The 15,405-nt window shown below is 49.4% G+C and overlaps 1 protein-coding gene across 1 annotated transcript; it reads left to right on the top strand.

Moving 5' to 3' along the window:
- The first annotated feature begins 1,499 nt into the window (after positions 1-1,499).
- On the top strand, positions 1,500-14,882 carry RS1 (retinoschisin 1). The gene is made up of 6 exons (XM_038156220.1): positions 1,500-1,634; positions 9,999-10,024; positions 10,335-10,440; positions 12,989-13,130; positions 13,270-13,465; positions 14,579-14,882. The coding sequence occupies exons 1-6, from the start codon at positions 1,583-1,585 to the stop codon at positions 14,729-14,731; spliced, it is 675 nt and encodes a 224-aa protein (XP_038012148.1). The 5' UTR covers positions 1,500-1,582; the 3' UTR covers positions 14,732-14,882.
- Positions 14,883-15,405: the final 523 nt, after the last annotated feature.

Here is a 15,405-nt window from a genome sequence, read left to right as displayed (position 1 = left end):
ATAAAGAGGATACTGTGCAGAGCCTGAAGTGAGATGCTGCACTGCATCAGATGCCCAGAGCCTGCCCGTGTACCCTCAGTGGCTCTCATATTTCTTTAATTCCTGGCTGGACCTTCTGGTGGGTCTCACTGCCTCAGGACAGGAACAGCATATGTGCATGAGGCCTCTGGCAAAAAATCAGGAGTAGCCCCATGCCCTTAGAAAAATGACCTCCTTCCTGGGGCCCGGGATGAGCTGTCCCTCCTGCTTGCCTTGCCATGCTTCGGTTTTCCCCCAGTGTTTGGGGTGAGCTGGCCCAGGTCCATGAAGCAGAGTAGCCATGTCTTTGCATGTGGTACATGTCTGTGCCACAGGGGTTTGCCTGTGGCAACCCTCCTCTCCATGGAGGAACAGTAAAGTGGGAAAAGTGTTGTGCTGAGGAGGTTAAACTCCTTGAGGCTGAACAAAGCAGTGAGATCCTGGGCGAGAGACTCCTCCCATCCATGTCACGTACCCTGGTGAGTCTGGGGTGTGCTGATGCTGGAGGTGAGACTGCAGTGGGATGCTGTACCTGAGAACAGATTTACAGGGCATTCCAAATTTGTGGGTATCCAAAGGCAAGTGAAATGAATCCTGCCAAGGGGACTGTTTTTGAAAAGCCAGCATCCTTGTTTGCACAGCATTTTTGAATGAATATAAACCAGAAAAGTAGAGACGTGACTGGCGTAACTCAACTGCAGCCTATGTGGTCTAAGCAGTGCCATAATATATTCCCAGTGCATACAATCTGAGATCTCTTGCAACAAAGCAAGCTGCTTCTGAAGCGACTGCTTTCAAAAACCTCCATTAAAAATTCACTGCTAATTTCATATAATCAACAGAGATTGGAGGGACAGGTGCAAGATCCACTGGAATCACTAGCAGTCTGTTTTTATCTTGAATCAGTCATTCTAAAATCAAATCTTTGGTGTAGGCTGGTTGAGAGAATACTGTAGGTAGAAATGTTAGCCAAGAGAGGTTTACATTTTTGGTTAGAGATTTTTGCAGCCTAGCAAGTAAACAACTGAAAAATACTATTTTTATTTGATCTACTAATGGCAGTTTTCAGCCCTGTGCAATTAGGTGACAGGAAGAGCAGTAAGGCCAGGGCAGATTTCTGCACACAACTAATGCTAGGAAAGACATTGCTAGTGTAGAGGGAAATAACTGGGGTGGAAGATAATGAATACATGCTATATGCAATAGACAATATCTACCATACATCTTCTGTGAGCATTAGGCATCTGCACTTCTGTAGGGCGTATATGTGGTTTGTACGTAGGTATATCCTGGTTTATTTGGACATGTGTCTGCATGTACAATCAGATTCACACTCAGAGTGTCAGTCCCTCAGTACCTGTTGCCTTTTAAAAACCATTACAGATGGCACAGCCTCCAGGATGGAGTTTGACAATAACAATTGTGTGGTTGGCTTGATGGTGCTTGATGAAATCATGGGAATGGAGGAGAGTAAGGTGCTTAGGCAACGCTTAAGTTAATCTCATGCCTTCCCATCAAGCCAAGCAGTGCACTAAGGAGCTATTCACAACAGAGGAAGGAAAAGATGCAGTTCAAGATGGGGAGCGTCCTGCTGTCTCTTCTTTTCTGGTACAAAGGTACGCACTTTGCCTCCTGCGAGGCGCTTTCAAATATCCCTCTTTGTGTTTCCTGATTCAGCCACGCTTGCTTCTGCCAGAGGCTGTGGGGTACAGAGCAAGCTCTTCTCTACATTCTAATGGAAACATAATAATTTGGGGAAAGGCAAAATGTGGAGGAGATGTGTAATTTATGTACATGAGTGAGCAGCATTCTTACAGCTCTATGAATATTCAGTAGTAAAACTCTGTTTCAAAAAAAATAATTGCAGTGTAAAAAAATTGCCATATAATTTGTCAAAATATGAATTTGCAAAGAAAATTGTAGTGCAGCTGAGCCAGTGTGTAAATAATAATGCTGATTTGAAAAATTAGGTACAGTATAACATGAAAGACTGGTCCTTCATTAATCAAAACTCTTGATTAATCAAAAACTGATCATTTTCTCTAGCAGCATGACATTGCTGATGAAGATTGCTCTTTTTTAAAGGCCTTTCGAGGTATTTTGGCCTGGAAAAGACTTCCAAAGATACTGTTAGAACAAAAAGCAATTCCTAAGTCTATAAAATGGGAAAGGTATTTATCAATTTTGAGGCTTTCTCGTATTAATTTTTCAGAAAATGTAGGTAAAAGTAGATAAGGGAGAGCAAGAAGGAGACAGAAAATTTAGGATGACAACTCCTTCCATTTTAATTCACCCAGCTGTAGAGAACAAGGAGATACTTTCCTGGTTCATATTTAAATTTCTGGCTTCATCAAAGCCAATGGCAAAGCTACTTTTTCCTTAAATGAGGCTGAGAGTTGCTCTTGGTAAGTGGTGGGCAGTGTCTACCGACATGAATGTGTGAATCAAGTATGATCTGTCAGGGTGAGGAACAGATTACTCAGACAGCCCAACTTTTCTCATGTGGGTGTTGAATTCCCAGTGTTTTGGTATGTCTGTTTTTTTCTCTCTTTCTGTGTTTCTGTTGAATATTTTGCTCTACCAAATTTCATGGGTAGGAAAATACGTGCTCCTCAACTAGCCTTGCCTTCATTTCATCTTGTTATGTTTGGCTGTACCCAGCTCTGCCTAATTAATAGGTCTTTCTTTTAATCTCACAGCAAATATTTGTACGTTCTCCTCGTACCTTATCACTCTCCTTTGTTTCACTTGGGAAGGCTACTGGTGCCTGAGCTTCTAGGAAGAGTGTTTTTATACAGACTCCGGCATTTTTTTCCTTATGGGTGGCATAACTGCAATCGGTCCTTGGAATAAGTTCATATACCTTGCTCTGAATTCCAGACACAGCTTGCTTTTAATAGACACCCACACATCAGGATATTTTTGGAGAGCCCGCAGTGAAAAATAAGTCTCAAGATCATTTTCCAGGCATCACTCCTATGGTATTTAATTTATTTTCTTAATTTGTGGTATTTAATTGACTGGTTTTCCCTGCTTCGTGGTCTAAGTGTCCTCTCGTGGCTAAAAAGAGCAGCCCAGGTGCCCCTCACACTCTGCCTGTCCCAGCACGGAGGTGCCGCCAGGTCAGCGCTCGGAGCTACGTGCACTGATGCCATGATAAGCGGCTTAGCTGATTTTCCCTGGCAGAGCGAGTGGCTTAGAGGAGCACCCGCGGCCCCGCGCCTCCGCTGGGCTTGTGTTCGCTGGGGACACAGCAGAGCAGCGCCAGCAGTGGCATATGGCGCAGCAGGAGGGCCCCAGGGCGCTGCCGGGGGGCGCTCCGTGAGGGGAGCGCCCCAGCCCGCCGTGCCCCAGGGCGCTGCCGGGAGCTCCGTGAGAGGAGCGCCCCAGCCCGCCGTGCCCCAGGGCGCTGCCAGACCGCTCCGTGAGGGGAGCGCCCGAGCCCGCCGTGCCCCAGGGCGCTGCGGCCGCTCCGTGAGGGGAGCGCCCGAGCCCGCCGTGCCCCAGGGCGCTGCCAGACCGCTCCGTGAGGGGAGCGCCCGAGCCCGCCGTGCCCCAGGGCGCTGCCGGGAGCTCCGTGAGGGGAGCGCCCCAGCCCGCCGTGCCCCAGGGCGCTGCCGGGGGGCTCCGTGAGGGGAGCGCCCGAGCCCGCCGCGCCCCAGGGCGCTGCCGGCGCTCCGTGAGGGGAGCGCCCGAGCCCGCCGTACCCCAGGGCGCTGCCGGCGCTCCGTGAGGGGAGCGCCCCAGCCCGCGCGGCTCCATCCACATCCACCTGCGCTCGGCAGGAACGAGCGCGCCTCGGCAATTCATGGGAGGGGAGTTCTCTTTTTTCACCTCTGGTTCTTGTAGCTTTTTGGGGGGGGGGGGAAGGAAAAAAAATTACATTTATATATTTATATATTTTATATATATTTATATATTTTATATATATTTATATATTTTATACACACACACACACACACATATATATATAAAGGCTCAAACATTCTTTTTGGATCACAGTAAAGTAAATAACATTTTTAGTAGAGCTGCCCTTTGGCGTAATCAATGCATCTGATGAAATCACTATGCAGGCAATGTTCTGCGTAGTTCCAAGCAGGAAGGAACAAACATCATGTCAATAAGGTCAGAAAATGCTGAACATTTCTAAGGAACACTTTGGGCAAAAAAGATGATTGATTATTCATCTCATAAGATAAAAGGGACAAAAGGTAGATTTAAAAAAAAATAATTTAGCTTTTTTCAAATATTGTCACAACATCAAAAAAATTAGTGGAAACATTACGGAAAAAAAGGAAAATTAATATGAATTAAATAGGTGTAATTGTGATTACTTGAATGTGTTTTTATTGCCTTCAAATAAGTACCAGTAAATATTAAATGAACCACAATAAAAATGAATGAAAAGGGAAAACCTAATGAAAGTCATTCAAATAAAGAAAACGAAACGGAAATTAAAATAACACGAGAGTGAGAAATATCCTCAAAACGAAGGAGGAAAAAAGATAGCCGATTTAAAGCCTGAGAGAGAAGCTTAACGCAAAGAACGAGCCCTCCCCCTTGCAGGCTGATGTCCTCCTGCCCTCGGTGTGCGGCTGTGGCCGAGCTCGCAGCCATCAGCGGGGTCAGAGCCCGCCGGCCGGCGTGTGCCGGGTGTCGCTGCCCCGCTGGCCCTGCTGGCGCCACAGTGTCACCCACAGGAGGAAGAGGCCGAGCGTCCGGCCCAGCGCGGCTCTCGGTGCCGGAGCCCGTGGGTGGGCACCGTGCTGTCCCCAGGCCAGCCTGGCTGCCGGTGTCCTTGGGTGCACAGAGCCCTGCAGGTGTCCTGGCGGTCCCTGCCTGCTGGCACGGCTCCCGCGGGCCATTTGAAGCCTCCGCTGGTGAGGAATAAAGGCGCTGTGCGCACAGCACCGGGTCCCGTGGGGCCTGCCTAGCGTGGCCATGGAAAAAGCCCTGGGGGAAAATCAACAAACGCAAGCACGAAGCGTGTGGGCAGGGGGGCTCTGCTTGCCGAGGGACCTGGGGACCGGCCACAGCTGCAGCACGGGCCCCTGGGACCACTGCCTCTGGCACAGGGCCGGGAGAGATGGGGAGAATGCCGCGAGTGTGGCAGCTTCCCGAAATGCTCCTTCTTAAGGAGGCTGGTGCGACCTGATGTGAGTCACCTCAGCCGCCTGGCACGATTTTCAGGGCTGGGATGTAAAAATAGCCGAAGTTAATAATACAGCAAGGTACAAATGAGCACCCAACGGGCAGAAAGGCACTGCAATGCTTTTTTTCCAGTGTTTCGACCCTCTGTATTGCTTACAGGCTGTTACCTAACTCTGCTTCCTGATGCCGCCTAATGCGGTGCTCAGGGAAAAGAGAGACTTTCAGAAACCATGATAAAACCAGTGCCACCCATTCCTGCCGTGCCTTTCATTTTTGTGACTTTTTGGAGCTTTTCTGGGGCTCCAGCCTTATTATTCTGGGGTTTAAGATATTTTCATTTCCTCCACCCCGTAACCCACAGGTGCAGAAGGGAAAAGGTGGTGTCTGTGCAAAAGGATTGTGCCCAGAAAGTACTGCTGCATCATGATGGCATTGCTCTCCACTGGAAGGAGAGAAAATAATTTTACCTCTCTGAGCACCGTTAAACTGAGATGTTGTTTACAAAGATGAGACAAAAAAATCAACTATTTTTCAGCTGGAGCTTCTAGGACACCTATGTAATAAAGTAAATAAATAGAGATTTTACATTTTCCACATACTTTTCCTGCAGTGATCAAGTTTATGTGAACTTATTCCAGTAAATGGAGTGACTGACATTTATTCTGTGTTACATTTTATTTCTTTCTTTTCGTATTTATAATGTGCTTTCTCATGCTTGTATACCTGTCATTAATTCCTACACTAAAAGATGACTTGCTGCTGTGGCTTTATGGTCAGAATATATGATTCCTCAGAGTTACTGTATTGAACACTGCCTTTGGCAGTGTTACTTCTGCCCACACTTATCTTCCTCCTTTCTTTCTCTTGTTTAACCACATTCCTAATGATTACAATTTTTTCTGAGAAACACAGTTACCTGTTCTGTCATTAAAATGCCAGCAGCTGGGTTTCCTTTCTATTGATTGCCCCTTTTCCCAAGTAGCCTTAAGCTGTGGCTGCTGCTTTATCCAACTTCCACCTCAGGAAACCCCATCCTGGCACCCCAGGGCTGCCTCTGCCAGCTCTTTTCTTATTGCCCCAAACCTGGACCAGTTCCTGGAGTATCATTCCCTTTCATCCTGCTCAGCAGCAGGTGCCAAGTGGAGAAATCTCAGGACCTGGGCTCCAGCCCAGCCTCACCGGCACAGGTTCCCTGGCACAAAATCATGCCCTGGATCCTGTCCCAAGCCCCGGTCCTTAAATGCTGTGCTCTGGGACAGCATTTGTGCATGGCAGTGCTCTGGACCCGCCGCACTGCAGGGTGGGATGAAGGGACAGGAAAGGCACATGCCTTACCTCTCTGCCTCCCACAAACACAGATAATAGTTTATTTCACTGAACTGATGGTTTGCTGAAGGTCCTGGGGGGCAGTAAATAGAGCTCTTTCCTTTTAAATGTTTTGGGGGTTTTGTCAGTCCTGTGCTTTTAAAACAACAGCCCCTGGCGGCTGTGCAGCCCTTATGACTCTCCCTTGAATTGCAGCAATTGGTTCTGTCTGACCTACAATTACCAATTATCTTTGTAACCTTCCTTGAAGGCAAACATGCTTGCTATAAAAGCATACTGCCCATCACATTTTTAGACTATTGGCAGCTAGCTTTCCTCTTCATTTCCTTTGTAGGACAGGGCCTGTCACAGCTGTAAACACACCAATATATCAATTACTATGTTTTGTGGCCAACTGCAGGCAAGGACATCTTTCATTTGCTCTCCGCTCCCAAGGCCAGGGGTTATCAGGCTGCACTGCCCAGGCAGGGCATTTGGCCATCCACTGCTGTGCTTACCCCACCCCAAGCCTGCTGCTCCCCTGTACCGTGGTTGGATGGCTGAGCCCCTTTAGGAGTGAGCCCTTAGCAGTTCACCCCTCCTAGATGAAAAAGGGGAAGCTGAACTCCTGTTTGAGGGGTTTAAATCAGCAAGTTATGCAGTGAGGAGTGGAAGAGGCTGGGACAGCCAGAGGGGCAGCATGCCAGCACCTGTGCCTTGGCACTGCCTTTGCACTGCTCTGTGTTGTGGGACCAACCCAATAGAACATTGGAAAGAGTTTTTCATTGCATTGAAAAAAAAGGGCTTTTGTGCTTGAAATTCACACCCTTGCTTGATTTGCAGTGGTGTCCCCTAGCAGATGAGGCTAAAAGTCCTCAAAACCACTCTTACAGCTCAGGAGCAGGCACCACTGGCTGAGCAGCCACCCACAAAATGCTGGGTCACCTGGAGGAGGAGGATTTATTCTGGGTGCTTGAATTGATGCTACCATACACCCACCCACCTGAAATCTATTCCATTTTTGCCTGTTGTTTCATTCACAGCTGTTGAGTTTCCAGCTGCATGTGTCAATGGCATATTCCAGTTTGATCTTGGCTCTCAAATGGGGGGACTCAGGAGGCCTGTTGAAGGGCTCAGCATGGTCACAAAGCAATATTCTACACCATCCTGGTAACTCACATCCCCTTTCCCCACCCCAGGCATTCAGTGCTTAGGAACAGACCTCACGACACCACGGTCATGGAACATAACTTCCTTAGGTTAATGGCTGCACTCTGTGATCCAGAAGAAGCCTTTTCTAACCCCTTTTCCAGACTAAAGTACATTAAACCATCATCAGAAAAACAAAAAAAAATCCCACAAAAGTTTTCTCTGCAAAAAACCAGTCTTCTAAAGATGAAAATCAAGTGGTTAAGCAGATAGAAGGAGCCAAGCCTGTAGCCCTGTGAGCCAGGGATTGCTGGGCAATGGGAACACACAGCAGGCTGTGATGGCTGGGCAGCCATCCCAGATGTCAGGGTAAGGAAGTGCTTGCAGCTGGTGCTCCTAGAGCAGGGCACCTGTCCTGCTTGGAAAGGACACCACTCTGCGGGCCAGGGGGGGCAGGAGAGATGCTCCCAGCCTGGATTCCATGCCCCAGGTACCAATGCCTCTCCTGCACTGGCATCAAACAGCACAGGGTAGGCAGGAGAGGCAGGCACTGCATTACTTTTATTGGCAAATATGGTCCAGTTTTGGTAAGTGATAAAATCCTGGTTTCTCTTGTATTGACAGCATTAACTTAAATCACCCTCACACAGGTTTGAGCTCAACGTGAAGCACATGCTCCATGTGGCACAACATGGGGGTGGCTCTGGGTTTGCCCCTCTGCCTTGGTTTTCTGATTGCTCAGTGGAGTCCCAGGGCTTGGCTTGGTGACATTTGTGCTGGGACAGGTGTAGTGCAGTGCTGTGTGGAGCCCTCAGCCTGTGTTTTCCAAGATGTCTGGAGATGTACAAGCATGTTTTCCACCTGAGCATGCTGGGCTCTGGGTGAACCCTGCCTCCTTCTGGGCCTGATTAGAAGCCACAACTTTTTATTGTAGACTGGCGTTTACTTCTTCAGCCAGGGCCAATGCTGTGGGTTAGTGTGGCATGTTCCTGATGCCAGAAATGCTGCAGTGGGATACTGAAGCACAGGAGACCATCCCTGGGTTAGAGAAAGGAATTTAAAAAAAATTATCATTTTGCTTTTGAAGGTCTTTCTTTTAGACTCTTGATACATTTAGACTCATTTTCACACCCAAGGAGCAGTTGCATTTCAGTAATAAACAGAGCTTTGTATGTAGTTTATATTTCAGCTGATTATAATTGCTCAGTGTTTGTGGGTCTTTTGAGATGAAACTTGCTATAGTAATGTAGGATGTAAATTCCCAGCATTAGCTGCAGCTTCCTAGGCTCAGCAAAATGACAGTGTATGAATGAATAAATCATTACTAGATTTCAGTGAATAATTCAGAGTCTAATTCATTTGGTGAAAAAAAAAGGTCTTTTCTTATTCACAGTACTTCTGGAGATGGCAGGTTTCTCATGGCTCCTGTATGCAAGCTTTTACCTGCTCAATCACTTTTTCCTTACTAGCTTGTAGCTTCCCTACATCTCTGAAAACCTGATGTTTGACATTTGATTTGTGTTGATGAGCTATCAGCCGTCATGGGATTATTTTTTCAAATTATTTTATTTTCAGGGCTGTTTGGGAAATATTCTACCAGTCTAAAAGCTATTAACCTGCTCTGCTTTGGACTTCACTGTGAGGCAAGAAGAGCCTTTTCAGTAAGGAAAAAGCCTCATAAAAAAGCCATTGGTCAGTAAGAGGCAGGAGATAAAACAGGTCAGATGTTGCAAAAATAGCAGTCTCCCCCTCCACAGCCACAGTTACTGGTTTTCTCTAAGAAAGGAAGAAAGGTAGTCTTGTCTGTAAGACAGATTAGGAAGGCCTATTTACATTTCTTTTTTCTCCATCCCTTTCAGAGGGAGTGATCTCAGACCAAGCACCTTGTGAGATACCCTAAGTCCTCCAAAGGCGTTTGGGATCTCCAGTGGCACCAGGCTAGGATTTGACCCTTGAAGCTCATCAGCTGAAACATTTAAAGGGGAAAATGTGACAGGAAAAGTATGAAAAATGGAAATGCAAAATGGATATGAGCAAAATTAGCTGTAAAGCGAAGACTGAGGGGTCCAGCATGTGTTTGCCTCAGGGTGATTCAGGTCTATCTGATCAGGAAGAGGAGATGCCAAAGGCATCTGAAGGAAAACCCTATGGAGGAGTAGCACAGACATGAGCACATGCAGTACCCTGCTCCTGCCCATGTTCTCTTGCCTTCTCCTGGCAATCAGCTTGGGGAAATGTGGTAGATCCATCAGTCCTTCCTCTATTTATTTGTCTCTATCTCAGGAGTGAATGTTGATTGTATTTCCTGACGTTTGCTTACAGCATCTTTCTTTCTGTTCTCTCTCTTTCTTCTTCCCTCCACGCCCACTCCCCAGCTGTGATGGCCCTCTCCCCAGGAGAGGTAAGTCTGTCTGGATAGTTCAGCTGCCAGGTAAATGCTGGGGGTCTGTCCCTGCCCTGGTGCCTTGGGGCAGAAGGAGGGTTGGCACCTGGACCCTCAAGCTTGGCACATGCTCTGACCTCGGAAGCTGAGGGGATCCGAGGCATTCTGAGCTTCACGTTGAGCTGGCAACAGGAAAGGGTCTCAGACAAGGCGCAGCAGTCTGGACAGGCACAAGGATTTGTCTAAGGTTCAGAATTCAGATTTGGCCTTGTGACGCTATTGTTGATGACTGTGTAGACTTATTACGTGTTTTTTACCTTTTCTTTAGGATGAGAGACTGGAGCTGTGGCACAGCAAGGCTTGCAAATGCGACTGCCAAGGAGGCCCTAACTCGGTGTGGTCCAGCGGGACTAATGGCTTAGAGTGCATGCCAGGTAACAGAGGGACCCTGCAGCTGTGCTTGTCCGGTGCCCTGCAGCAGCTTCCCCTTTGCACCTGGCATTGCAGAGCTGGCACTTCCAAATCCAGCTGCTGATGGGGCTGGTGGAGCTGAACCTCTCTGAGGTGAGGGGATGACCCTGCACCATCAGGCAGAGGCAGCCCCCATGCCTGGGCCTGGGGAGGTCACCTTGGCTGGCCCCTGCTGACGAGTGACAGTGGGCATTTGTCTTTCTCCCTCTGGAGCCTTTGGTGCTGGTGCTTCCAGAAGCTGGCTGGGGCAGCTACTGCTATGTGTAGGATTTGCTGCAGGAAACCTTTTGTACCATGTAGGCTCGTTCTCCCTTGCTGCAATTTAGCCTGTGGAATCTTCTAGACTCTCCAGGGATCAAGAAAAACAGTTTATTCCTTCTTTGCAGCATATTTTTAAATGAAGGGAAGGGAAGGGAAGGGAAGGGAAGGGAAGGGAAGGGAAGGGAAGGGAAGGGAAGGGAAGGGAAGGGAAGGGAAGGGAAGGGAAGGGAAGGGAAGGGAAGGGAAGGGAAGGGAAGGGAAGGGAAGGTGGCAGGTTTGGTTGATCTGTTCATGGCCAAGGAACATGTGAGCGAGGAGCTGAGCTGGGTTTCCTGGCCAGGCCAGGTGTGAGGGGGTGTTTCTCACATTAGCATTATGTAGCTGAGTAATGAAGGCATTTCCCTTGTTTTCCTGAATGACGAACGTTTCCACTGTAACTTCCAGCTGTCGCTGTCCCCAGAGAGGGGCTTGGCATTCCCTGCTGCCCAGGGACAGTTTGCAGAGCAGCCACGCAGAGCTGCCTCTGGCACGGCCCAAGGGAGCAGCCAGCCTCTCAAATGCTCCATGGCTTTTCTCTGGCTTTGCAGTAACAGTGTTCAGTGGTTCAGCTGCTTTGGCTGGGCAGGCACCGGGCATCTGTTTTGGCAGGTCCCTATGCATGGCACAAACAGACTCAGCAGAAGGTGACCTGCTAATTGCATTATGGTTGTGTAGTCTGTGGATTAGTGTTGCTAAAAGTAAAGTTGGGTGGTGTTCGAGATAAGCCTGACGAATAGTAAACACACGGGCTACCCTCTTGCACAAGGGGAGCGAGGCTTTTAACATGGTGGAAAAGCATGATGTTTCCATGCCTGGAGGAAGGTGGGACAGTGGCTTTATGTTTTCATGGGGAAAAACATGTTAATGAGGTTCCAGCGGAGCAAGATATGTTAATGAGCTATTGATGCATGCAATATTGACCTAGTAGAGCTTGCTAATGAGACATTGACCGCATGGCTGCAGTGCTGGGGAGTTGCACTGGGGAGGCCACAGTCATGCTGGGTTCTGGGCACCCCCTGATGCTCCCCATATGTTGATTGGTTTTGACACAAGGCACCACGGTGGTTGTTCAGGTGTGGATAAGGCAAGGAAACCTCTAACCCACAAGTGAACTGCACACAGCTTTGCTTGCTCCTTTTTTGCTGAGAGCCGTGCAGACTATGCTAAACTGGAGAAAGGGACAGAATTACTTCAGGGGACTCCAGAGGTTCCACAGGCTGCAAAATCAGAAAATGCTGCCCATGATATAGATGTTTGCCTAGGCAGTCCCTTTGTGACACTTGAGTGCCTATATTTTGTGTATCTTGATACACAATGATAACCTGATCACATAAAAAAAAGATCATAACAAAAAACCCTGCAGCTAGGTCCAGGTAGCATGCAGGTGCTCAGCCTCACTAAAGTCTTGCCTTCCAGAGCACTGTGTGGTGACCCACCACAGAAGGTTTTAATGAGGAGTGAGTATTTCTTTCTCCAATAATTTTGCAGCCAGTGGTAGTCATGTTGAATTTCTCACTATTGCAGAAGACTGTTGTGGGGGCAGGATTGTTACCCTCAAGATCTGCAGTCGAAAACTGAGATGGAAATCCCTGAGCCAGGGATGATCCCTCAGCAGGGCTGAGCATGACACCTCACTGGCACCAGAGCACCTGCAGGTTTTCCACAGGGCAAGGCCACTTCCAGATGCAAAGAAATGCAGATCTGCGGGTGCTTGGGGAGGAATGACCTGAGCTGGCTCAGCAATTTTGCCATGCAAGTAGAGCCCTAAATCAAGACAGTCATTGGAGGGGCAGAAGGAGGAAAAGCCCAACAAGAAAAGAAGTGCCCACCATTACTCACCGCAAAAAGCTGACAGCCTGGAGGCTAGATTCAGGTTGATGCAACCAGTCAGGCTCGTCCACATGCTTACAAGAGGGAGGTTCAGACTGCAACATCTGAATAAAGCCTTTCCCCCAAAATGCTGCAGTCAGAACAAGTCTAGTAAGTTTGAGAGAGAAAGAAGAGTTAGAAATTAACACTAGTGAAGGTTAGAAATGAAGACCCTGTGGCCCCCCAGGGCAGGTTGTGGTCCAGGATAGGAGCATTCCCAGCATTCTAATGAGGGAGAAGAGAGAGCAGTGAAGCCCCAGGAGGTGTTCACAATATGTGTGCAAACACACCCAGAAAACAGAGTCACTTCTGTCCCTTAAGGGTTTTTCCCTTGTTCTGCAGAGTGTCCCTACCACAAGCCCCTGGGCTTTGAGTCTGGTGCCGTCACCCCAGACCAAATCAGCTGCTCCAACCCTGAGCAGTACACGGGCTGGTACTCCTCCTGGACAGCCAACAAGGCCCGCCTCAACGGCCAAGGCTTCGGGTGAGTTCAAAAATGCCCTCCTGAAGGGCCCTGGGGGCTGTGGCTGTGGGGGCTGGGGAGCCCTGGCCATGTGGGGTCAGGAGGGTCTGCCTGAGAGGGCACGATGGAGGATAGAGCTGGGCTGGTGGTGTCCCCCCAGGTGTGCCTGGCTCTCCAAGTACCAGGACACTGCACAGTGGCTGCAGATCGACCTGAAGGAGGTGAAGGTGATTTCGGGGATCCTCACACAAGGGCGCTGTGATGCTGACGAGTGGATGACCAAGTACAGCGTGCAGTACCGCACCGACGAAAACCTCAACTGGGTGTACTACAAGGACACGACCGGGAACAACCGGGTCAGTGACCTTTGCTCTTTGGCCACTGGTGGAAGGGTGGCATGTTTGGTGACAACAGGTCTCAGAGGAAGGTGCATCAAAAGGGAGATCCGGTGGGAGCAGCAGGGTGGGTCTCGGTGTTCAGGGTGAAGCACAGAGAGGGGCCATTCCCCCTGATGTGAGAGTGTGTCATGCTGACCAGTGCAGAAGGACAAAATACATTGTTTGTGTTTTCTGATGATCGTACTGGAGTCCAGATTAAGCTCAGAGGCATTAACTGGCATTGCAGAGGAGGCAGCAACTCCATGATAAAACCCCTTTCTCAGCTATGGCCACACAGCCCCAGCCCTGCTTCAGCACTGCACAGGGATTTCTTTTATTGCCACGTCCAGGCAATGTGTGTCATCCTGTGCGGAAAAACCCCTCAGACAAAATCTGCAACTAGTTAAGTCATAACCCGCCAAACCATTCTCATGCTGCACTTCTTACTGGTTGACTTGAAACAAAAAATTGCATTGGGGAGATATTACAGAGTTGCCTCTGATCCCTGTGCAGTCCAGCTGGGCTGGGAGATGCCACAGCTGCTGCCTCCCAGGTATTCTCAATGCCCATCTATGGGAATGGCCCTGTCCTAGCATTGGAGGCTCTGCTGGCTTTGCTGAAGTTCCTGCAGCCCTGGGGAGATGCTGAGCTTTCCCAAAAAACCAGGTCATGGCAGCAGATGTGACATCCAGGCCAAGGAATGGGGAGAGGGCCCTCACATATATTTTTTCATCTGTAATGGCTTGTGTAGGATCCTGGCTCACGAACTTCAAAGAGCCAAAGTCAATCATACTCCCTCCAAACAAGCAGTGCCTTGGTACAGAAAGGCAAATGAGAGAGAATGGGATGAGAATGGGGTGAGATTTTCTGGCCTAACTGTAAAAAGTGCAGGACTGATTGGAGAAAATGGCCTACTAAGAAAACTGAATCAGTGTGACAAAAATTGTCTACATCTGGCTATTTTCAAAGTCTTTTCTTTTAAGGGTGGAGGGGAAGGAACCTCCTCCTCTTCCGCTCTGCACAGGCACCCCAAAGTCAGGGGACAGGATTTCCAGCCCCTAACCACCCACCCACCCCCTCCTCCCTTGACAGGTTTTCTACGGCAACTCCGACCGCTCGTCCTCGGTGCAGAACCTGCTGCGGCCGCCCATCGTGGCGCGCTACATCCGCCTGATCCCGCTGGGCTGGCACGTGCGCATCGCCATCCGCATGGAGCTCCTCGAGTGCCTGGGCAAGTGCAGCTGAGCGCCGCGTGCCGAGGGCTCCGTGGGTGCCTGCCCCTGCAGCCGCCCTGCCCTGCCCTGCCCAGCCCACCGCCTCTCCCGCGGTGTGAGCGCCCAGCCTGCAGCCTGCACAGGGAAGGGCTGTCTTGAATAAAATGTTGCTTCACACCATGCCTGGTGATCCAGCTCATGGGGGGTTGTGGGACGCGCTCTAGGGAAGAGGAAGGTTCGGGGCCGTGGATTGGATCCTGTGAGCTGCGGTGCTTCTGGCCCTGGGTGTTAGGCTGGGGAAATGATCATCACAATGTGCCGTGAACACTGGAATACATGCAGATGAGGTCCACAGGCAGGGCTTGGATTCTGTTTGGGATGGATTGTTGTGTGCCAGGACAGACATCTCACCCTCGTGCCCTGAGATGAGGTTGGGGCCTCATCTGGCCTGTCCCTGGTACAAGGGCCCCCATCTGAAAATCACACTCTCAAATCGCCTCATATTTGCCTGTATCAGGAACCCTCTGGCCTGAGCTGCTGTGCCTGGTTTTGGGACAGACATTGGTGCCTTGGGCACCACCCTCTCTGTATCCTCTCTGGTTTTGCACTGGCACATCCTGGGGACCCCGGCACTTTGCTCCCTGTGGATGTCTGGGCACAGATACAGGGACTCGCTCTTAACTGTTTGATCTCCGTGGCCCAATC

The sequence above is a fragment of the Motacilla alba genome, chromosome 1 (genome assembly GCF_015832195.1).
Source record: "Motacilla alba alba isolate MOTALB_02 chromosome 1, Motacilla_alba_V1.0_pri, whole genome shotgun sequence".
NCBI lineage: Eukaryota > Metazoa > Chordata > Aves > Passeriformes > Motacillidae > Motacilla > Motacilla alba.
The sequence above is the reverse complement of the archived record's forward strand: the minus strand, read 5'-3'. Positions and strand labels throughout refer to the sequence as shown.